This window comes from Nyctereutes procyonoides, unplaced genomic scaffold (genome assembly GCF_905146905.1).
Source record: "Nyctereutes procyonoides isolate TBG_1078 unplaced genomic scaffold, NYPRO_anot_genome, whole genome shotgun sequence".
NCBI classification, from domain to species: Eukaryota; Metazoa; Chordata; class Mammalia; order Carnivora; family Canidae; genus Nyctereutes; species Nyctereutes procyonoides.
The window spans coordinates 48,036,571-48,061,970 of NW_026575140.1; the positions used below are offsets into that span (position 1 = coordinate 48,036,571).

General features: G+C 44.5%; 2 protein-coding genes across 4 annotated transcripts in view; one reads left to right on the forward strand and one right to left on the reverse strand.

The window, feature by feature from the left end:
* Window positions 1-25,400, reverse strand: part of TOM1L2 (target of myb1 like 2 membrane trafficking protein) — a 121,355-nt gene that overhangs the window by 65,945 nt on the left and 30,010 nt on the right. The window lies entirely within an intron of this gene.
* On the forward strand, window positions 13,540-13,830 carry LOC129496701 (60S ribosomal protein L37-like). Its single transcript, XM_055304904.1, has one exon. The coding sequence runs from the start codon at window positions 13,540-13,542 to the stop codon at window positions 13,828-13,830; it is 291 nt and encodes a 96-aa protein (XP_055160879.1).

Below are 25,400 nucleotides of genomic sequence, written 5' to 3' on the forward strand. Positions count from 1 at the left end.
GAAATCACTGCTAAATCCAATACCATGACACTTTTCCCCTGTGTTTTCTTCATTTTTTAAGAAAGATGTAATTTATTTATTTATTTGTTTGTTTGTTTGAAAGAGAGAGACTGAGAGAGGGCACCAGTGGAAGGAGGGATAGGGAGAGAATCCTCAGACTCCCCACTGAGCATGGGGCCCAACTCTGGGCTCGATCCCACAACATGAGATCTGGACCTGAGCAGAAACCAAGACTTGGATGCTTAATCGAGTGAGCCTCCCAGGAACCCCTCCCTGTGTTTTCTTCTAAGACTTTTAGAGTTTTATCTCTACCCTTAGGTCTTTGATCTATTTGAATTTTCCTATGGAATAAGGTAAAGGTCCAACTTCATTCTTGTGTGTGTGGGTATCCAACTATCCCAGCACCATCTGTTGAAAAGACTGTCCTTTCCCCAGTGAAAGGTCTTGGCACCCTTGTTGAAAATCAATTGACTGTATGTAAGAGGGGTAATTTCTGGGCTTTCTATTCTGTTCCATTGGTCTGTATCTGTCCTTATGCCAGTACCATACTGTTCACTGTTCTGATTACTGTGAGTTTTTGAAATCAGGAAGTGTGAGTCCTCCAACTGCTTTTCCTCTTCAAGATTGTTTTAACTATCTGAAATCCCTTGAGATTCCATAGAATTTTAGGATAAATTTTTCTATTTCTCAAAAAAATGTTGGTGGATTTTGATTGAGGCTACGTTGAATCTGTAGACCACTTTAGGTATTCCTGTCATCTTAAAAATACTAAGTCTTCTATCCATGAATATGGGATGTCTTTCTATTTATTTATGTCTTCTTTAATTTCTCTCGGCAATGTATTCTAGTTTTCAGTGTACAAGACTTTTGCATCTTTGGTAATTCCTAAAGATTTTATTCTTTTGATGCTACTGTGAATGGAACTGTTTTCTTTTTTTTTTTAATTTTTATTTATTTATGATAGTCACACACACACAGAGAGAGAGAGAGAGGGGCAGAGACACAGGCAGAGGGAGAAGCAGGCTCCATGCACCGGGAGCTCGACGTGGGACTCGATCCCGGGTCTCCAGGATCGTGCCCTGGGCCAAAGGCAGGCGCCAAACCGCTGCGCCATCCAGGGATCCCTGGAACTGTTTTCTTAATTTCCTTTCCAAATTGTTCATTGTATAGAAACAAATTATTTTTGACAGTTGATCTTGTACCCTTCTACTTCTGAATCTGTGTAAGATCTAACAGTTGGGGTTTTTTCATGAAATATTTAGGGTTTTCTACACATAAGGTCATGTCATCTACAGAGACAATATTGTTTTTTCCTTTACCATTTGGTGTTTTTTAAATTTTTATTTATTTTATTTTACTTTAATTTAATTTAACTTTATTTTATTTTAAAGATTTATTTATTTATTCATTCAGAGAGAGAGAGAGAGAGATGCAGCGACACAGGCAGAGGGAGAAGCGGGCTCCATGCAGGAAGCCCAATGCAGGACTCGATCCGGGGTCTCCAGGATCACGCCCTGGGCTGCAGGCGGCGCTAAACCGCTGCACCACCGGGGCTGCCCAGTTTTTTTTTATTTTTAAAGTAGGTTTCCACACCCAGCATGGAGCCTAATGAAGGGCTTAAACTCACAACCATGAGATCAAGACCTGATGGGATGCCTGGGTGGCTCAATGGTTGAGAGTCTGTCTTTGGCTCAGGGCACTATTCCAGGGTCCTGGGATCTAGTCCCATATCAGGCTCCCCACAGAGAGCCTGCTTCTCCCGTTGCCTGTGTGGGTGTCTCTCTCTGTGTGTCTCTTATGAATAATAAATAAAATCTTAAAAAAAAAAAAAAAAAAAAAGACCTGAGCTGTGATCAGGGGCACGTGGGTGGCTCAGTGGTTGAGCATCTGCCTTTGGCTCAGGTTGTGATCCCAGGGTCCTGGGATTGAGTCCCACATTGGGCTCCCTGCAGGGAGCCTGATTCTCCCTCTCCTATGTTTCTGCCTCTCTCTCTGTGTGTCTCTCATGAATAAAATTTTTCTTTAATTTTTATTTATTTATGATAGTCACAGAGAGAGAAAGAGAGGCAGAGACATAGGCAGAGGGAGAAGCAGGCTCCATGCACCGGGAGCCCGATGTGGGATTCGATCCCGGGTCTCCAGGATTGCGCCCTGGGCCAAAGGCAGGCGCCAAACCACTGCACCACCTAGCGATCCTCTCTCATGAATAAATAAATAAAGTCTTAAAAAAAAAAAGCTGTCATCAAGAGTTAGATGCTTAACCAACTGAGCCACCCAGGTACCTCATTTGGATGCCTTTTATTACTTTTTCCTCTCTAATTGCTCTGGTTAGAACTTCCAGTACTATATTGAAGAGAAGTGGTGAAAGCAGGCATCCTTGGGCTAACATACACTTTTACAAAATCTGATCATACACTGTTAAGAGCAAACATAGCTAAAGAGAAGACTCATTTGAGTCCTCACTGCACAGAAAGTAGGTTATCTGCTGGGGGGAGGGGTGTGTGAAAGCAGGAACTACATCAGGATTGAGAGGACTCAGAAAGCCAAGGGGCCTTGTATCTCTGCTTCCAGCTCCAAGGAAATCACCTTAGACTTCCCTGGTTGGAAAGCCTCACACCAGTCAACCTGCCCATGCTTAGCTCCAATCCAATATCCTCTCCAGAGACTCCTTCTATACCATCTCCAATTGATGCTCCGTGATAAGTTTTCCAGAACTTGAAGGCATGATCTATGCAAGGATTGAGCTTTCAAGATCATTCTAATGCTATTCTAGGAGTTTCTTCCAGGGGTGCCTGGCTGGCTCAGTCGGAGAAGCATGCAACTCTTGATCTTGGGGTCATGAGTTCAAGTCCCATACTGGGTATAAAGGTGACTTAAGGTGTAAATAAAACTCAAAAAAAAAAAAAAAAAGTTCCTTCCAATCTTATTGGCTTAATGAGCCATGAGTATATTCTTGGCTCCATATTTAAACCTAAAGCTGCATGAAAGCAGAATATCTTCAGTTCCTCAGGAGGGTCCAATCTTATGCTGATGAGGGTCTATTAGAAATAAGATGATGATAGTAACCCTTCATAGGCCCCTGGGTGATAGGCATAGTCTAGGTTCCCTGCTGTCCCTGTGTTCTCCCTTTGGACACAGAAGCAGGAGGAGAGGACACCATGGTGGAGAGTATGAACAGGGTCTAAACTCAGACTTTGGGGAGTCCTACTTCTGTCAATTACCATGTGACCCCAGGGCAGTAATTTGACCTGTCCAAGCCCTTCTGTCATCTGTAAAATGTGATCATAATAACAGTCCTTTCCTTACACAGTTGTTGTGAGACTAAACTAAACCACACACAACAAAGCACTTGACAGAGCCTCTAATACAGAGTTACATTCCTCCACAGGCCATGATAATCGCTGTTACTTTTATTATGACTACAGCTCCTGTGAAAGAGTCTGCCAAGGCTCCCCTGGCTTCCCTTCCTTCAGCATTCCTGTATCACCACTGCCACCTACAGGTGGCACAGCTATCCACAGGCTGTGCCCAGCCATTCCAGGGCCCTAGGATCTTGTAAAATATCTCCAGCCTTTCTGAGTCCAGGTTCCTAAGCCTGGAGAGAGCTCCATGTCCAGAAGCCACCAAGGGCTCCCCTTCCAGAAGGAAGCCCCCAAACAGCTTGGCCCATCTGCAAGGTAAAGAAACAGCCACAGCAAATTTCCTGAGGAATCCAAATGTTAAAACTCCAAGAGGTGTTAGAGCACGTCTGGTAAGAAGATTCCCCATGAATTGCTCAAAATAGATGTCACATTTCCTGGACCTCTGGAGATGGGGTATGGGGGGGTAGGGGATGCATAGGGGGCACAATGTTGCAGCTAGCTTCCCACTGACAGCTTCTTGCCCTCAAAGCTAGCATTGAACAACTGATCTCAAGTCTTCAAGGAACTAGCTCCCCTTTCTTTCACAATTAATTATTTATTTTTTAAAAAATGGAGAAGCAGGGATCCCTGGGTGGCGCAGCGGTTTGGCGCCTGCCTTTGGCCCAGGGCGCGATCCTGGAGACCCGGGATCGAATCCCACGTCGGGCTCCCGGTGCATGGAGCCTGCTTCTCCCTCTGCCTGTGTCTCTGCCTCTCTCTCTCTCTCTCTGTGACTATCGTAAATAAATAAATAAAAAACCTTTTAAAAAAAAAAAAATGGAGAAGCAGAAGGGAGAATGGAAACTGAACTCTGCCAAGCACAACCTTCTGTTTGGGTCAGGTCTCTTACATTACCTTCTATAACCCTCCCTTCCCCTTCCTGGCAGGTTATCCCCATTCTAATAGGTGAAGAATATGAAGCCGAGATTGGTGACTGGCCCAGCAGTACACAGCTGGCAGATAAAAGCACTGCCAACCACATGACCCCCATCTTCCTGGAAGACCTAGACTTGCACTCAGACCCATATCCAAAAAGAGGATGGTGTGGCAAGGAAGACCCTGGCCTCAAGAGCAGCCAGGTCCAGAGTTCCTGGATGCTGACCCCTCTGACTCTATAGACAGGGCTGAAAGATCTGGGGTCAGAAGGCTAAAACACAGTGCTGACAAAAGGTCAAGTCAAATTAGTTGCTGGATCGGCTTTCTCCCTTGTTCTTCTTTTCTTTTTTTTAAGATTTTTAAATTTATTTATTCATGAGAGAGAGAGAGAGAGAAGCAGAAACACAGGCAGAGGGAGAAGCAGGCTCCATGCAGGGAGCCTGACATGGGACTCGATCCTTGATCTCCAGGATCACACCCTGGGCTGAAGGCAGCGCTAAACCGCCGAGCCACTGGGGCTGCCCTTCTTTTCTTATTAATAAACTTTCAATACCGGCATAATTTTAGATGTACTGAAAAGTTGCAAAGATCATACAAAGGGTCCCCATATGCTCTTCTCTAGGTTTCTGCTCACGTTCACATCTTACATAACCACTGTTCATTTGTCAAAACTAAAAAAATTACCATTGGTGCAGAACCGTGAACTAAACTCCAGCCTTGACTCGGATTTCTCCAGTTTCTCCACTCACGCCCCTTCTTGTCTACGATCCAGCTTAGAATACCACACTGCCTTTAGTTGACCCTCTTTTTAGTCTTCTGTTTTCTTTAAAGACCAACAGATTCACCAAATCACGCACTTACTCTCCTGTCTGGAAAGCTCAATTCCAAAGGGCAGCTCTGTATGAGCCACAATTCCACACCCTGGCCTAATTAGGACACCACATCCTCCCACTCCCCAAACAAAGGAGTCCTTCAGGCCAGCCAAGCAACAGAGAAAATAGAAGCTTGTTAGCCACACAGGCCCGGGGCTGCTGATCCAAGTTCTTTTTTAACTGGAATTCCCTTGAGAGTGATCCACAGATTTAAAATGCATTTGGGGTGTGTTCTCTAGAAGCAGAGCCACTGGTTTGATGTATTCTCTTCTTTGTACTTACTGGAATATTTTCTGTGTGGAGTAAATGAGCGTGCAAGAGAGGAGCTGGGGGGAAGACATGGATTTAGGGCTGGGATGGCACTGGGCAGCTGGGGGATGAGATGTTTCTGCAGGGGCCAGGCCCAGGCCAGGAGGAAGGTGTGGCAGTGGGTCTGGCCTGGCCAGCCCAGCTGGCTGCTCTCTACCAGCCAGGCAGGTGGGCCAGTCCACTGGGCAGATAAAAGGGCCCCAGGGAGCTGCTGCTCAGGTTAGAGCTGCCTTAAAGCAGAGCTGATATGTTACCAATCTCTTCTTCCCCAGACTGCCTCTAAGAGGGCTGTTCATCTTGCCCGTGTGCACTGTGCGAGCAGAGAGGCATATGTGCAAATTTCACCGTGTGCTGCCCAGGCCCAGGCCCTTGCTCTAGCTACTCCTGATTACAGAGATGTACATACTCAGGAGAGATTGCATGCCAGTCCTTGGGGAGTGGAAACGTGCAAGGCCATCCAAAGGCTTCCCAGTTTAAGTCAAATAATTGAGAGGCCTCTCCGTGCCAGAGGCTGTGGTACAGTGGGACAGAAAAATAAGCAAGATGGAGCCCCTGCCCTTAAGGAGCTCACCAGGCAGGAGACCTGAAAACAAGCAGCCAGTACACAATATGATGTGATGAGTGTTTTAATGGAGGGGATGGGGGGGCGAGGAGAAAGACTGATGGGCAAGATGATGGAGGAATAGCTAATCATGCTAGAGAAGGGGGAGGAAGAGGAAGGCTCTGTGAAGGCTAGGGAAAAGACCTAGCAAAATGAAAGCAGAGTTTTGGAGGAGGAGAAGGGATCCTCGCAGCACCAGTGGGCAGTGCAGAGATGGTACGGCCTGCCAAAGCCACGATGGAAAAGGCTGGGATGTGGTGAAGGGAAGCAGGGAGAGGAGACCAGCTGGGAGAGCCCTTTTATTTTCTGTAAGGAGCCTGGACTTTCTGCAGGAGGCAATGGATAGGGCTTTTCAACAGAAGAGACAAGAATATTTGCGTTTGACACAGATCACTCTAGTAACAGCGTGGGGGCTGTACTGGAGCGGAGAGACTACAGGCAGGAAGCAGGGCCAAGGCACCAGACCTGCTCCGTGGAGAAGGGAGAACAGGACAGCCTCTGGTCAAGGGCATGGTCATGAATTTGATGTTCTAGGGGTCAGTCCTGGCTCATTTGATTGGGGGCAAGTTTCTTAAACTCTGTGAACTATACCTTAGTCATCCATGAAATGGGCCAAACAGCTGTTCCTCCTCAACAGGATGGTCACAAAGATTAAAGGAACAAATGATGTAAAACATGAGAAGGGAACCTGGCACACAGTGATCGTGTGAAAATATAAACTACAGTTTAGTTTTTAACACGTGCCTTAAGTGGACTGGACCTTGGGGAGGGCAGAAAGAGGGAGTGTCACTGTCTCCCAGGCTTTTACAGCAGCCTTCAGGCAGACAGTGAGGAGGCCACCCTAAGTCCCTCCCAGAGGGACCATGAAAGGGTTGCATTCTGTTGGCAAGGCACCAATCAGCCTAGGAGACCAGCCAGAGACCACAGGCATCACCCTGAGCCAAGCTAAAAAGCTGCCTCAAAGAGTGATTACAAAATTCCAAGCCAGGAGAAAGACTCCCCAAAGTTCCCCCAGGCTCACACCTGCTGTGCTCAGTAAAGCCTGAGTGCTTTGACTAACTCCTGCAAAGAGCTGTCCTTCAGAACTAGGTAAAGAGAAACACTCTCCTGGCCACCATCATAGCATTTGTAGTATTCAAAGGCATTTGTGGGGAGCAGTCAAAAGCAACCCATCAGAGTAAGGCTCAACTATTAGCTGATTTTCCCATCCGGAGGCCTCATCTTAGGAGGAAGAGCAGCTACTAAAAAAATAACCATGGTAAAACAGTAAAGTTAAATTCTTACTCAAAAATTAACACATTTTTAAAAGAATAATACCCACTGCTGGGAAGGCTGATGTGAAACCAGAACATCACATTATTGAAGGTAGCATACATCTAAGACCTCTTTGTAGAAACAACTTGGGCCACAGATATCAAAGGATATGCTGTAAAGGTTCTTACCTTTGACCTAATAATCTCTTTAGGACCCTGCTGCTTAAAGAAACATTTCAAAGAAAAAAGCTACACAGCCCAGCAATTCCCCTCATAGATATACACACCCAAGAGACATGAAAATTATAATTAACACAAAAACTTGCACATGAACATTCATAGCAGGGTTATTCTAGCAGCCAAATAGTTGGAACCACCCAAACGGTGGATATCACTCAATGTGGTATGGTACATCCATACGATGGAATAGTATTTGGCAATACCAAAGAATGAAATTCTGATATGTTCTCCAACACAGATGAACTTTGAAACCACTATGCCAAGTGAAAGAAGCCAAACACAGGAGGACAAATACTGTATGACTGCACTTATGCAAGATATCTAGAGTTGTCAAATTCATAGAGACAGGGATCCCTGGGTGGCGCAGCGGTTTAGCGCCTGCCTTTGGCCCAGGGCGCGATCCTGGAGACCTGGGATCGAATCCCACGTCGGGCTCCCGGTGCATGGAGCCTGCTTCTCCCTCTGCCTGTGTCTCTGCCTCTCTCTCTCTCTCTCTCTCTCTCTCTCTCTCTCTGTGACTATCATAAAGAAATAAAAAAAAAAAAGATTTAAAAAAAAATTCATAGAGACAGAAAACAGGGGTGGTCGCCAGCAGGGAGTGGAATGGGGAGTTAGTGTTGAATGGGGACAGGGTTTCAGTTTGCCAAGATGAGAAAGTTCTGGACATGGATGGTGGAAGCATCTGTACAATGATATGAATGTACTTAGCATCTCTGAACTTGAAAATGGTTAAAATGGTAAATTTTATGCTATATATATTTTATCACAATATTTTTAATGGGAAAAAAAGACCACCGGTTGTATGATTCCATCTATACAAAATGTCCAAAAGAGGCAAATCTATACAGACAGGAAGTAGATCAGCAGTTGCTTAAGGTCGAGGGAGATGAGACGTGATCACTAATGGGTATGGGATGATGAAAATGTTCTAAAATTGGTAGTAGTGATGGCTGCACAACTCTGCAAATACACTAAAAACCATTGATTTGTACACTTTAAATGGGTGAATTGCACGGTATGCAAATTGTATCTCACAAAAGCTGTTGAAAAAGAGGGAAAAGCTACACACAGGAGCACGTTCAATATAGTATTATTTAAAGTTCACAAAACTTCTCAAATATGATATGGCAAAATGATGGCTAAGTAAATTATGGTATGTTTATCAACTCAAATGAATATTACACAGCCATTATTAATATAGAAACATTTTGTGAGGCATAAAGAAACCAAGACACAAAATTGTTTTTTTTTTTTCAAAGGATGCACACAATAATGCCTGGAAGAGAAACAGAAAAAAAAATGAAAATAATCAGTGTTCAGTTGAGGCATTTGGCATAGAGGCAAATCTTTAAAAATTTTTTCTGTTGTTACTGTTTTATTTATTTTTTTTGTCGTTACTGTTTTATACACAGATAATAGGGGTATCGTATTGCAACAGACTAAGAAATAAAATGGCAAACTCGTAACCAAAACTGAAATCCAGCTATTTGAATTCTTCCATCAGAAAGAGCCAGGCACCAGGCATAAGGCTGTCCTGAACAGAAGTAAGCCTTTTTTTATTGACTCTAAAGACTATTTTCCCTGTGAATAAAAGCCCTCTTACCCCAGGATCTTCCAAAAGGCATTTTCATCCTGACCAGGCCTCCCTATTAACTCCCCTCACCCTCCAGTGGGTTACTCATGATTTGCTTTTTCACCACCTGGTAGGGTCCCCAGCTAGTCAAGAAGGAGCAAACCAATAGCCAATCTGGGCTGGCATGGGGCGTTTGGGGGGGGGGGGATGCGGACATAATATATACATGTGATTAGCATTCCAAAGACAAATACAACAGGGTTCTGAATCATTTGGGAAATTGCTCCTATCCATCAACATACAAAAATCAGGAATATCAACAGTGAGAACAAACAGGGAGATTACATTTAAATGTAACCATATTTAAATATGAAGAAGAGACCAGACACAGCATGTATTCCTACTTGTACAATATTCAGAGCTAAGAGACTTATCACACACAGGTTGTATAACTTATTAATGACGTGACTTTAAACAGTGGTTCTAACTGGGTCACCTTGAATAATACCAAACAAAGCCTGCCAAGGGAAACATGCAAATAAGATGATCATGTGGGGAATCCAGCAGGGAATGAGCATTTTCCTAGCATCTTGGAATTTTTATTATAGAAAAAGAAACATAGTATCTATCTAGCTTCCTCAGCACTGAAGACACAGCATGATGGCACTTCATTCTTCAATAGAGGGGGGTCCAAAGGGAGAAATGAACCTGACTTTCCCCACACATCACACCAAGGCAAGCTGGTATAGGGACATAGTGGCAGTCACATTTACTCAAGAAAGCCTGAGCAACGGGTGCATAGTACCCACCACCCCATGCAGCACAAATCACACCACACAAGTCCCAGAGGCCCTGGAAAGAGGCCTCACTATCTCCCACCCTCTCTGAGGCCAGGACCTGCAAGCACAGCACCCTTTTCCCTGAAGAAATTCCAACCTCGGAATGTCAGGGCAAGTGAAACCTTCCTAGAGTGCACACTGGTGCAAACCACTATTTGGCCTCTTGAGAATGGCCAAATAACGGTGGGAATCCTAAACTTTCAGTTGATGACTAGATATTTTACGATATTAAGAATTTTGGTTAATTTTTCTAGATGTGATAATGAAACTGTGGTGATACTTTTAAAAGATGCCTTATCCTTTAGGAATACACATGTAGGCATTTATAGGTGAAATTATATGATGTCTGGGGTTCACCGCAAGATAATCCAGGAAAGGAGATGGGATGGGGGGAGGCCGGTATGGATGACCTGAAACATCCGTGGGTTGGTAATTGTTGAAATTTGCTGATAAATACATGCAAATCATCCTAACGGTCTCTTTTTGTACATGGTGGAACTCTTCTATAATAGAAAGAAAAAAAATATTCAGTAGGAAAGGCATAAAACCATTCATAACTTTGACCCAGCAATACCCCCCTAAGGAAATAAATAAGGGGGAGGGGAGAGCTGAGTCTGCAAAGTTGCCTAATTGCGGAAAAACTCTGTTACTCCCAACAAATGAGAGGATGGCTGAGCAACGAGGGTATATCAATAAGGCAAAAATGCTACATGGCTTTTTAAAATGATAAATACTTTGGCCTAGTCGCTAAGTGGAAATCGGTATAGGAATGCTAAGTGAAAAACAAGGCAGCATAACGTATTATGTGCATACTAATCACCACAAGGTAAAATGCGTGCTCGCATAATGGAAAGGGTCCAAAGAGAACACAGGAGGCTCCCTCCTTTCTTTAACTTTCAGTTTCCCTGCCTCCTCTCTCCCAGGTCCCCCCCCACACACACGCATGCACGCACACCAGCTGAATTAATTGTGCTCTTCTGGGACCTGCAGTCCTCGCTTGCTGACTCTCCTCCAGCCCCTATCACCATGTAGTAACTCCTTCTGAACCTGCCTTCCCCAATAGACCTGGAATTCTAACAGCACACAGTAGGTAGTCAGTAAGTGCTTGTCCATCGTGATAGAATATCTATCACTGCCCTCTGTGTCTTAGGCTTTGTTTTGTTTTTCTACAGAGCTATTCATACCCCCAGCAACCCTTCAGGAAAGGCATTCCTCAGTGACTACCAGAGAACAAAGCTTCCATTTCTGATTCACAAAGTGCTTCTGCAATTGTGGGCTTGTGGAGAGAGGGGAGGCAAAACAAAATCAAGTGACTTCCGGTCTGGAGCCTCACTGGACCACAGAGAAAAGCCTCATTTTGTTTTGCAAGGCAGCCAGGAGTCTCATTGGTGTGGTTCCTAATACCAAGTCCGGAGAGACTCCCCAAGTACAGCTTGGGAGAACAGGCCTTTCCTCGGCCACTTGAAAGGGGACTACTACGTGGCTGCTCTCGGTGGCTGGCACAGCAGCAAAGGGCAAGAGCAAGAGCACAGCCGGGAAACATAAAAGCCGCGGTCCACTCAGCAGCCCCAGGCTGGGAGGATGAGAACTGCCCACCCGGGCTGGAGATGGCACTTGAGTTGAAAGGTCTCCGCAGGCAGTTGCCCGGCCAGCCCCACGACCTTCCAGGGCTGGCTCCCACCCAGTCGGAGTGTTTCTCCATCCCTTCTGCTCAGAGTTGCTTTGAGCAGAAGGCTCTGGAGGAAATAGTTTGATGTGGATATTCAAGAACATTGGGAAGAAATCCATAGAAGGTCATTTTTCATAGCAGTGGTTCTTGACTCTTTTTGGATAAAATGTTAGAGGAAGAATATATTCCCTCTGAGGATCCGGTAAGACCTTTCCAGAAAAAGTGCACACACACACACAATTCTGCACAACGGGCTGGACCAGGTCTGATGCCACTCCGACCCTAGAGTGTCTCAGGAGCTTTAGCAGCTGCTGTTAATAAGAATGCTTTAGAAAGCTAACTACCACATGAATTTCCACAACAGCAAGGTGGCTGGGATGTGTGAGGGGCCTTTAGAAAGCTGGATGGAGTGAGCAGCTGTCTGGGAGGGCCCTGTGGCTTCATGAAGAACACCAGGAGAGATACACAGAGCCCATGCCTGGGCACACAGAGTAAGGTGACATATAGCTAAGACCCTCCACGCTGGATCTTCAGAAATGAGACTGCACAGCCTGACATCCTCAAGGCCTGTGGACCATGAGACAGCCTCTTTTTATTGGACTGGGTGCTGATACTCTTACTCATTGTTCAGTGTCATTTTACTGAGGGTTTCTTTTTTTAAAAAATATTTATTTATTTATTCATTCAGAGAGAGCGAGAGAGAGGCAGAGACACAGGCAAAGGGAGAAGCAGGCTCCATGCTCCAGAAGCCCGATGTGGGACTTGATCCTGGGTCCCCAGGATCACACCCCGGGCTGCAGGCGGCGCCAAACCACTGCGCCACCGGGGCTGCCCTTACTGAGGGTTTCTTAAATGCTCCAGAAAGTGGGGTACAGAGAATTGCCAACACACAACTCTAATTCATTCTCCTTAATTCCAGCCAAAAAAATTGGCCCAGGTGGTCCTGGGGAATGACCAGGCCAGCAGTCATGAGACTGCTGTGAACACACAAGAAAAGGTGGTCCAGGCATATGACTTCAAACTTGGCAAGGGCCAGGAGGGCTGGGGAGAGCTGCCATAGCAGACACACACCTGGCAGGCCCCTCTTGACACTCTGAGGCCCCTCTGGGCTCCTAGGGTTCCCAGGGACTAATTATATCCGCTGTCCCTAACCTTAATCCTTCCCAGCAGCAGCTCATCAATATGCCACAAAAGTTTTCATCACTCAGTGTCCTGTTCCAGCTCTTATGACAATGCAATGAGTCAATTTACTTTCTTCTTACTTAGTATTAAAAAATATATATATTTATTTTTATTTTTTTAAAGATTTTATTTATTTATTCATGATAGACATAGGGAGAGAGGCAGAGACACAGGCAGAGGGAGAAGCAGGCTCCATGCAGGGAGCCCGACGTAGGACTGGATCCCAGGTCTCCAGGATCACGCCCTGGGCCAAAGGCAGGTGCTGAACCGCTGAGCCACCCAGGGATCCCACTATTAAAATATATTTAAAGAATATATCCTGCCTACTTCCAAAAGGAATTTGAGTTAATTTTTAATAATAATTTATACCCAGGGCAAAAAAATAAAAGATTAGAAATCACTTGGAATAAAAAAATGAATTTTTTACCAAGCACTGGAAAAATGAGGCAGTAATTACAATTAGACAGTAAATCAGGGCTCGGCTTCCTGGTAGCCTAGGCAAAAAGGGAAAGTCAAAGAGTTCCATAGTCTTTGCTCTAATTAAAGGCAGACTAGCAGACATTCCGCTAGGGAAGATGGTAACTGTTTTTGCTGATACTAAGTTCTGAGATGAAATTATTGCAGTCATCCTTATATGAAGGAATAATGAAGAGCAGAATACCAATTGTCTTCAACAACAGTTTTACATAAAATACAAAATGTGGGGGTCTGCCGCGGAAACAAGATGACAAAGGGGACGTCATCGTTCGGAAAGCGTCGCAGTAAGACATACACGTTGTGCCACCGCTGTGGCTCTAAGGCCTACCTTCAGAAGTCCACCTGCGGGAAGTGTGGCTACCCTGCCAAGCGGAAGAGAAAGTATAACTGGAGTGTCAAGGCTAAAAGACGGAATACCACTGGGACCGGTAGAATGAGGCACCTAAAAATTGTATACCGCAGATTCAGGCATGGATTCCGTGAAGGAACAACACCTAAGTCCAAGAGGACAGCTGTTGCAGCATCCAGTTCATCTTAAGGATTTCAATGATTAGTCAAACGTTCTGGTTTTAAAAAAAAAATAAAATAAAATAAAATACAAAATGTTCTTCCGATAACTTAAGTCTGGTGCTGAGTACCCTTCATAATCTGTCTGTGACTTTCCCAGCTTCATCTCCTCCCATCTCCACAAGGAACTAAACATTTCAATCCAATAGGCTTCTCATTCCCAGAACACATCCAACATTCTTCTTACTTTTACTCACCCTAAACTCTTGTGTTTGTTTTTTTCAAATAGGCTCCGTGCCCAATATGGGGCTTGGACTCAGAACCATGAGATCAAGAGTTGCATGCTCTATTGACTGAGCCAGCCAAGCCCTCTTACCCTAAACTCTTTAGATCCTGCCTCTTGTGCAAAGATTTCCCCCATTCTCTCCATCAAATAAGTCTCCTATCACACTTTCCCCACCCTGCTACCACAGCAGGGTAGAGCACCATAGGAGGAGACACAAAGGTGTGGGCCTGGAGGGCAGGGTCTTTGTGGAGTCAGGTTGATCTGAACTCAAATCTGACGCTATTTATTGGCTGTGACTGTGTGCAAGTAACTAGCCCTCTCTGAGCCTCAGTTTCCAAGTCTATAGAACAGAAATACTGACACCTACAGCTTACAAAGCTTTGTATGAACTAAATGAACACCTATAAAGGCCTGCATAGGACCTGGCACACAGCAGCCCTCGGGATGAGGAGGGGTGGCCATGGCTGCTTTTGTAGAGACTCGGGTTTCTGTCTTCTTTCCAGCATTAGGAGAGGAGCTCCTTGAAGGCAACATAGAGAAGCATCTCCCCAAATGTCTTCCACATAAAAGGACCTCAATAACTGTTTTTTTGGAAGTCTGTTTAGAATTACATCAGAGATCCTGATACGCGGTGGACTGGTGCCAGACTCAGGTCCAAACAAACACAAAGCTCCTAACTCCTAGGACACACCTTATCCATGCAATGCTGCCAGACCCATGAGGGTCTCAAGCACTCTGACCTCCTACTGCCCACAGCGAAAACCCTCTTCTCCATCAGAAAGTCATTCTTATCATACAGGTCTCCAAATACCCATGCAAATCCCATTATTACAACCTGAAGTGGCCGCCTTATCCAAAGATCCTATTTGAGGAGAGCTGCTGTGTATTTAATTGTTATGAATGTATAGCGCTGACCAATGCCTTGATGAACTAGAGATAAAATCTATCAGCCCTTGATGGCTAATTTGGTATAACATGAATACTGTGAGTTCTAATAACTCACAGGAGACTACTCTAGCACTTATAAGCTATATGTCTTCCACACTCATAAAACAACCATAATTACCTTTCATGGGTGAGATGTTCTAGTAATTCCTAAGTGACTTACCCTAGAAAGTCTATGGAAAAAGCGAATTCTAAGAATTTTGTTTCCAAAGCAGAAGATAAGACCAAGAACACGTGGGTCCACTTCTTAACAAACATGCCAGAAACCAGACATCCTGGGGTTATATACACTGCAGTAATGCTGTCTCTTGACAGCAAACAGTATAGAACTGTGTCAAAAACGACTCTGAATTTTCTATTTTGGAAGTTCCTTTCAGAAGCAATGTGGCTCTGCTGTGGGGGCAAAACCAGGCCTTGCCTGGAGCAGGCAAGGGTGGAAGGGCAGGGGGCACACTTCGGAACCAGACAGACCTGTATGTAAAGTTTACTTAAAAATATTGGGATCATTGGGACACCTGGATGGCTCAGCAGTTGAGTATCTGCGTTCAGCTCAGAGTGTGATCCCGGGGTCCCAGGATTGAGGCCCACATCAGGCTTCCTGCAAGGAGCCTGCTTCTCCCTCTGCCTGTGTCTCTGCTTCTCTCTCTATATCTCTCATGAATAAGTAAATAATATCTTTTAAAAAAAATATTGGGATGGGGGCATCTGGGTGGCTCAGTTAAGCATCTGCCTTTGGCTCAGGTCATCATCCCAGGTCCTGGGATTAGGGTCCCTGCTGAGAGTGAGGAGCTTCTCCCCCTTCCCTCTCCCTCTACACCCTACTTGTGCTCTGTCTCTCTCACGCTCTCTCTCAAATAAATAAAATCTTTAAAAAAATATAGTGGGATGGGGCACTTGGGTGACACAATCAAAGCAGACTCTTGGTTTCAGCTCAGGTCATGATCTTAGGGTCTTGGGAACCAGCCCTGCATCAGGCTCTGTGATCAGAATGTCAAGATTCTCTCTCCCTCCCTCAGCCCCTCCCGCTCATTCTTACTCTCTCAAATAAATAAATCTTAAAAAAAAAAAAAAAAAAAAAACTAGGATAAGTTGTTTAACCTTTTTGGGCTTCAGTGCTCTCACATATAAAATGGGGATAACAGTATTAATAAATGCAGAAATGATTCTCACATTGTATTGTGCATCAGAATCACTCAGAGAGTTTGCTAAAAATACAGATACGTGAGTCCCATCCCCAAAGATTCTGTTTCGGTGCGTCTGATGTGGGGCCCAGAAATCTGTGGGGATTTAAATTATTTTTCATTTTTAATTACACAATATGTAAATACATTTCCCCCTTGTAAAATATTAAAACATTACCTTATCAGTTATGATTGCATTCAGCTGCAAGCAATTAAAAAAACTAACAGTCGCTTAAACAGATGGGGGGTTATTTTTCTCATGGAACAAGAAGAAATCTAGAAGCAGGCAGTACAGAGCTGGAGCAGCCACTCGAGGATTACACGAAAGACCTGGGATCTTTTTGTTTTCTTGCTCTGCATCCCTGGCCTGGGGCTTCCACGCTTATAAATGTGAGACAGAGGCAGAAGACACAAGGGCCAAGGGCTTTGCCATTTTATCTTTGAAGGAGCACTCTCCCTAGGAGCTTCTGCCTCTACCTCACAGGCCAGAACTCTGGCCATTCTTAGCTGTCAGGGAGACTGGCTAAGAGAATGTTTTAGCTAGGCACACTGCCACCCCAAACAAAATCAAGCTTCTGTCAGTAAAGAAGTTAGGCATGGGTGTTAGATAGGAAATGAGTGGTGTCTACTATGATTATAATACCTAGGTCCACGTCCCTTTGACCCCGTTTCCTATTGTCCCAGTGTCAAACAAACAACCACTCATCCTTTTTCCTCCCCCAAAAAGTCACCCAGAGAAACCTAATCTCAGTTGCTACAGCCACATCTCAAGTTTGGCTTTGCTCAGCATACAGCACTGGGGTGTGGTGCTTGTCGTAAAAATCAAATCCAGGGGCGTCTGGGTGGCTCAGTGGGTTAAGTGTCAGATTCTTGATTTTGGCCCAGGTCATGATCTCAGGGCCATAGGATTGAGCCCCACATTGAGCTCCGTGCTTAGTACAGAGTTGGCTTAAGATTCTTTCCCTCTCCCTATGCCACTCATGCACTCTCCCTTGCTCAACTCTCAAGTAAAAAAAAAAAAAAAAAAAAAAAAGTATACAGCTATACAAAAGAAGAAAAGCCTGGAAAGCTAGTTCTAATTGGTAACAGCAGGGAACACCTTCTTGGTGAGAGTAATTACGTTTTTATTCCGTTTGGCACTTTGTGGGGGTGGGATGGTAACTTTCCAAAAATTTCTACAGACGTTTATTTTTTCATAACCAGATTTATGACTTTTTAAAAGACTTTATTTATTTGAGAGAGAGCATGAGCAAGGGGAGAGGCAGAGGGAGAGGTAGAGGTAGACTTCCCTGCTGATCAGGTAGCCCGACGTGGGATCATGACCTGAGCAGACACCGAACTGAGCCACACAGGTGCCCCCAGATTTATGATTTTTATTTTATTTATTTTTTAAAAAAGATTTTATTTATTTATTTATGAGAGACACAGAGAAAGAGAGAGGCAGAGACACAGGCAGAGGGAGAAGCAGACTCCTCGTAGGGAGCCCAATGTGAGACTCGAACCCAGAGCTCTCAGATCACACCTTGAGCTGAAGGCAGACGCTCAATCACTGAGCCACCCAGGCATCCCCAGATTTATGATTTTTAAAAAATGTGTCAACCCATACAGTCACCAAGAATCATAAAATAACTTCTGGAAGGCCTTTGGTGGGTCAGCTCATCTAACTCTATGCCATATCTGTCCTCTCTGGTCTTTGTGTAAAATTAAATGGCAAATAAGGACTTTAGCCAAAGCAAGGGCATGACCATGTGTGTAGGACATCATGACAGGGCCACTGGCTTTAATGGTAGCGTTTTAACAACCCACAACTGTTCTGATTTAACAGGGGAAAATACTCCAGAATGAAATACGGGATCAAGGTGCCTGTGACTTCCTAATCGAGAAACTGCAAAGAGAAATGCAGGGTCATTACTCAGCCACCGTGCTGCACTCAGCTATCCTGCACATAGCAATTAGGGTGGAACTTAAGGTGCCACGCACACTGCATACAAAGCCGGCCACCCTCTGGGAGGAACCAAAAGGCTCAAGACCCCACAGCATGGCAAGCATCCAGCTAGTAAGAAAAGTTTTTCCAATCAGGGTATGTTCTTTACAAACCCCTGCCTGCAATTTCCTCCGGAAGCCTGTGGCTATCAAACAAGCAAGCTAATAAATATATTAATAGGCAAGATCTGCAAGTTGGATGCTGTTCACTTTGGGGAGGCAGCAGAACTGTGAGTCTGATCTGGAGAGGTAAACTTCACACCTAAGGCTCTATTCTCTACTCATCTTTTCCACTCAAACGAATGCTTATGGCCTGCTGGCAATAAACAGCCGTGGCTGGGTTCTTCTGAAACAAAGCTACCCCAGTGACTGAGGACGCCCTGATTTAAATTGAGTTTGCTGCATTCTGGGTCTCTTCCTCCACATCTGATGGCAGAACAGTGACCTCTTTCTAGTCAATAGACCCAGGCTTCCTGCACTGTGCCTTCCAATGCCCCTGTCACGGTGCCTGCTTTGGGAGCACTGGAGAGAGCCTTGGAAGCCACAATCCTGGTCCCAGGGACATAGGGCATGGCCTTCCCTTGCTGGATCTGCAAGGGCTCCCAGGCAAAACTGAATCCTGTGTCTGACCAAACCATCTCAAAGTGTGCAATGATGGTGCCCTAAAACTCCAAGTGCCTTAGGTCAAAAATGATGAAGAGCAGCCAGCAAATCAACATAGAAGTATCCAACCTTGGTAGGAATTAAAGAAAGGGAAATTTAGACGAAATGTCTTTTCCCTGCCACTAGAGCAAATTCTGAGAAGTCCCTCTCATGCAGCAGGCCTAACTGGTCTCCCGGAATCCCTTTCTGCCTCTACATAGCAGCCAGAGTGACCTTTCTAGAGTACAAACCCTGTCATGTCACCAGCCTGCTTAAAGCCCAGCCGCTTTATGGTTTCCTGCTGCTGTTCGGGTAAAGTTTGCAGTCTGTCACCAGGCCTTGCTGATTCCTGCCCTGCCTTCCTCGCCAGCCCATCACAGGGCACCCTCCCTGTCCTCTGGCCTCAGCTCCTCCAGGCCTATGCTCATTAGCAGCTCTGAGGCATTTGCACATTCTGTTCCCTCTGCCTGGATTTCTAGGTCAGTGTCTCCACATCCTCCCCATTTGCTTCCCCTCAGTTAATGTTCAACACCTTGAGAACATGGCCTAAAAAAAAAAACATCTTGAGGAAGCCTTCCCCACCCCCACTCCACATACCTGTCCTTCCATCCCAACTCAGACCAGGTTAGGCTGGGTCCCAATAAACACTGATCAAATAAAAAGCAGTACAAATTTCTTGGAGTAAGAATCTTAAAAATGAGCACACCCTTTGACATGCTAATTCTCTTTAAAGGAATTTATTACAAATAAATAATCTAGGGGCGCCAGGCTGGCTCAGTTAGTTGAGCATGTGACTCTTGATCTCAGGGTTGTGAGTTCGAGCCCCACACTGGGCACAAAGCTTACTTACTCAGACAAAAAATAAATAAAAATTTAAAAATAAATACAAAAAAAAACCCTCGTCCATAAAATTATTTTAAAAATAATAACCTAAAACGCAAAGATTTAAGTCCTACCATGTTTATTGCTGAGTTAATTATAACAGCAAGGACAAAAAAACCCAGAAACAATCTAAATGTTCAACATTAAGGGAATAGTAAATTATAATATATCCATAAGATGGAACATTATGTAGTCACTGTAAAATGATACTTATAAGCTGTGTTTTAATTAAAAATGCTGATTATATGTTAAGTGAAGGAAAAAAAACAGGGCACAAAATTGTATTTACAGTATAAGTTCTGCAAAGAGAAATGCATTAACAATACAAGAAGGAAACATGCCAAAATGCATATAAGTAGTGACTTCTGGGTAGTAGGATAATGAATATTTTTCTGTCTCTCTATATTTCTTCATGCTTTTAAATTTTCTGGGGAGGAGGAATGCCTGGGTGGCTCAGTGGTGGAGCATCTGCCTTCAGCTCAGGTCATGGTCCCAGGGTCTGGGGATCAAATCGCACATCAGGTTCCCCCACAGGGAGCCTGCTTCTCCCTCTGCCTCGGTCTCTGTCTCTTTCTGTGTAGCTCATGAATAAATAAATATTTTTAAAAAATTTATTTTTCCTAGTGGGGTAAAGATGTAAGAGCCTAAATTCAACCTCTCCAATTCCCCCAACTTGCTCAAAAAGCAGCCTTAAACCATGCAGGGTCAGCTAGAGTGAATATGCCTCCTGTCTGCTGCGGTGCTGACCTCCCATGACTCTTCACTCAGAGTCTCCTGACCCACAGCATGTTTTGACAAATATTAGGGAAGCCGAAGGAGGGCTGAGGCCATCGGTCCTTGCACCCCAAAGATAAAGGAGAGCAATGCCTGGCAGATTGTCCCTACTCCGGTAGAACACATTCCCAGAGTTATCCGGTCATTCAAAGCAGGCTGTTCAACAGGACCTCCTCCTCCCACAGAGATGCCTAATTTATTGTTCTACTTTTAGAACAAACATTCTGCTATATAATCCCTTCCGAGGAATACCGGAATTTTTACTGTATTACTTTGAAAAGAGTCAACCAACAAGGAAATGGCAGCCTGGATGTCAACATCCACCCCTGGTCAATGCATGGCATCTGGTCCCATCACATGTGGAATCAGGGATCTGGATGGTGAGGGCCAATGATCATTAGCCAGTGGGGTCTGGTACACACCAACCAAATGAAACAAAGATTCTTTCCTGATTTTTATGTCACCATCGTGGGAGGGCCTATCCCAGTGATGGAGGAGCCCAAAGCACACAGGCTCTGCATCACTGGCTGGTGTCATGGGCTCTCAGCTCACTGGCAGCTTTCTGAGGCTGACAAACTGCCCAGCATTGACACGCAGCCCACATGCTGCAGTGTCTTTTCCTGCAGGCTGTAGGAATGGGAGAGTGCAAGGATGAATGGCACTAAATAATGCAGGGGTGAGCACCACTCACTCAGGAGCATAACAAAGGACATTTGAGAGAGCTGCTGGGTGGAGGGGGCATGTGTAAAGGTTAACACTCCACACCAGGCTCCAAATCATAGCTCTTAAGTTTAAGGCAGTTCCCACACCAGTCCCCTTCATGTCTCACCAATTCACCTACATCTGGCACTGCTTATTAAAGAATGACACTCCATTCCCGATAAGGTCTCCACCCTTATCCACACAAAGGCAGGGCCACAGGCTGGGTACGTCTGCTTTCAGAGGGCTCTCTCAAGAACACAGTGCCACCAAGAGCAGAGACCATCTCTGGATTACTCCCTCACCCAAGTCACCCCCTTCCATAGCAGCATGGTATCATGGAAAGAGCACCCAGGATTGGCAGATAGAAATAAAAGGGAGGCAGATTCCAGATAAAATGAAGAGAGGCCTTGCTGTTGAATTGGAGAAGAGGCCAACAGTGGTATGAGCTGAGTGTGAGGCAATCAGCTTGCCATCACTGAAAATATACAAGTCTAGGATGGTAGCTACTTGGCAGGATGTTCTAGAAGGGATGACTGCTTTGCCAGACATGTTTCCCTTGATAACCCACAGGGCTCCTTCTACCTCTGAGACCCTGGGTGCCTTTGATTCCAATGAAGGCTCAAAGCTGCCTTCTTCACTTACAACATAACGTTGATAACAACTATGCCCCTGACTAGATGTTCCACACAATAGATGCCTGCCAGGAGAGACATCAGGGAAGTCAAGGAGCCACTCTTTCCTTCACTAGGGAGTGGAGGGCGGACTGGCCTGAGACTCAAAGCAGCCAGGAGGTTGCAAATCTCTCCAGATTCCACTTCTACCCACATATACGTGAATGCACAGGGACTCATTCTAGGAGATAGATAACTGAAACACCATCAACTAATCTTCTTGATTTCTTATAATATTCTAGGTGTCATATCTCCTTACTTTAGTTAACCCTTGCCATAACACAAACATGGAGACTTGTTATTCTCACCTGGGAGGTGAGGCTCAGAGAAGCAAAGGGATTTGTCCAGACATAGCAAGCAGCAGGATCTGGACCAGAATCCATCTCTGTGCAACTTCTAAACCCAAGCACTGCCCCCAGTAAGTTATAATGCAGTTACTTACGAATGGGAGGAAAAGGATAAAATGAAGAACCCTGATATGCAGACAGCTTCTAAATGATTTGTTTGCACCCAAAATATAGAAGTATCTTCTGTTTGGGGGCACCTGGCTGGCTCAATCATTAGAACACTGGAGCTGATCTTGGACTCATGAGTTAGGACCCCACGTTGGGTATAGAGATTACTTAAATAAACGTTTAAAAAAAAGAAGTATCTTCCATCTGAGTTAAACCCTTCCCTAGGTGTGCGAAGTTAGTCCAGCCCTCTCTGGGGTGACTGTTCTGTCCTTAACACTGCCTTCCTGTTGGTGTTGAGACAGATACCAGGTAAATGCTGGTAGCTGGGCGGAGGCCCCTGAGAAAGGCTAACAGCTCACAGCCTCAGATCACCACACTGCACTTCAGGCAGATCTCAGAGGAGCCCCCGCCCCCAGCTTCCTAACACCCCCTTGGTGCCCTTCCCATCATGCCACACACCAAGTGCCCTCTGAACAACTGAAGGTTGAAGGAAAATCAGAAAGAGCACAGAGTCCATGGTGGGGCCTCTGAGTCAGTGAGACAACTTAATTTTCTTCTCCCAGGGAGGGTTATTTCTTTTTTTCATTTTTTTAAAGATGTATTTATTTTCAGAGGCGTCCAGGTGGTTCAGTGGTTGGACATCTGCCTTTGGCTCAGATCATAATCCTGGGGTCCTGTATGGAGTCCTGCATTGGGGTCTCTGCAGGGAGCCTGCTTCTCCCTCTCCCTATGTCTCTGCTTCTCTTGCTCTCCCTCTCATGAATAAAAAAATAAAATCTTAAAAAAAAAGATGTATTTATTTAAGTAATCTCTACACCCAATGTGGGGCTCAAACTCACAACCCTGAGATTAGAAGTCCCATCCTCTTGCAACTGAGCCAGCCAGGCACCTCAGGGAAGGCTATTTCTTAATGACCAACCAGTGAGCAAGAATGCTGAAGAGGGGCAAGAATTCATTAATTAGTACTAATTCTTTTTGAAGTCTGTTTTATGCCCAGCCCTGGGAGAGGCATCATGAGAAACAGGCCCTCTAGGTAATTAAAATCCAGTTTGGAAACCAATGTATAATCCCTAAAGAATCAATGGATCTAGGCAGTGATCAACAGTAGCTGCGAACATTGCAAAGAGACAACCTGATTCCAGGAACGGGGGGGGGGGGGGGGGGGGATATGCAGCACTTCCGAAGTAGTCTTGTCAAAACATTAAACCTGAATCAGACCGTAGATTCAACTTCCAGTTTACATGAAATATGGAAAACAGAAACATGTGAACATGTTCAACAATTCCATGGAGATACAATCAGCAAAATCCAAGCTATGGGAAACTCCATAGGACAAATGACTTGGTTTCTTCCACAAATAAATTGCAACGAAATAAATATAGAGGAGGAGCAAATAGATCAAAAGAGAGATAAAACACATACCAACTAACTGCAATGTTGGACCTTATTAGATCCTATTCAAACAAACTTAAAAAAAAAAAAAAAAAGACAGTCCGACTCTTGGTTTCAGCTTGGATCTGGTCCTGAGGTGGAGCCCCGGAGTCCCTGGGGCTCCATGCTCAGCAGGGAGTCTCTCCCTCTGCCCCTCTCCCACTCATGAACTCACTTTCTTTCACTCTTTAAAATAAATAAGTGAATCTTTTTTAAAAAAAGACCTTATGAGACAACTGGAAATTTGAATACTAACTGAATAGGCAATCTTCAGGAATATTGATTTTTTTGTACAGTAATGGTATTATGGTTGTTTTTAAAAAGAGTTCATTTCCTTTTCAAGATACACACTGAAATATATGACTGAACGAATCTGATTTGAGGGATTTACTCCAAAAATTATGGACCAAGAGGGGAAGTAGATAGGCATACTGACATAATATCATGGACTATGAGTTGAGAATTGTTGAAGTTATATATAGAAAAGGTAAGTGGAGGTTCATTATATTATTGTATTTTTGTATGTGTTTGAAATTTTCTATAAAACATATTTACTTTTTATAAATTCAGGGGCACCTGGCTGGCTCAGTTGGAGGAGTACACGACTCTCAATCTCGGGGTTCCGAGTTTGGGACCCACGCTGGGTGCAGAGATAACTTAAAATTAAAATCTTAAAAAATAAATAAACAGTAAACCCAGATTTGATGGTAAGATTGATACATTAAATATTCTCAGAGAAAAGTTAAAGTTACAGGGCATAGATCATAAATTTCATGGACATTTAGGTAAGTCTGAGACATTCAGACTCAGTAAATATTTATTTAGGGCCTATTACATCATGGGCTCTGCAGCAAGCAATTTTCATCAGCTGTGTGATATCTGTACCTTGTCTTCCTCCTCTATAAAATAGGGACATTAAGAATTCTGCTTCAGGGCAGCCCGGGTAGCTCAGTGGTTTAGCGCCACCTTCACCCCAGGGTGTGATCCTAGGGACCTGGGGTCAAGTCCCACGTCGGGCTCCCTCCATGGAGCCTGCTTCTTCCTCTGTCTATGTCTCTGCCTCTCTCTCTCTGTGCCTCTCATGAATAAACAAATAAAATCTTAAAAAAAAAAAAAAAGAATTCTGCTTCATCTGGTCGTTACTAAGATGAGATGAGTTTATTATACATATCAAGCCCTAAGAATAGTGCCTGGCCCACAGCAAATAATACTCAATAAATGGTAGCTTTATCTAATGCTACGTAATAAATAGTATTACCCATTATATAGCTGAGGAAATTGAAGCTCAGAAAAGTAAGGTACCTTGTCCAGAAGGTCATGCTGCCAAGAAGAGGTAGAGTCTAGATTTCAGAAGCAGGGCTTCTGGCTGGCCTCCTATGAGCATGCCATTGACAAGAAAGAGCCCTGTGACTCCCAGAGAATGTGGAGAATGAAAGTGTCAAGGGAAAAAATGAGCTCTTTGAACAAAGACTAGAAATAAAGTGAGGCTGAAAGAAGTAAGGAAGAAAAACACTCAAGACCCCCAGAAATGCCATTCTGATAAAGTTCGGGGTAAATTTTTCTTCTAATTAAAGACTAGTCTCCACAGCTGTCATTGGGGTGACCTCACTAATTCAAATAAATAGCCACAGGGTTTCAGAGGGAACAAT

Excerpts from the sequence above, each read along its gene's own strand:
- LOC129496701 (XM_055304904.1), top strand. The coding sequence starts at position 13,540 with ATGACAAAGGGGACGTCATCGTTCGGAAAGCGTCGCAGTAAGACATAC.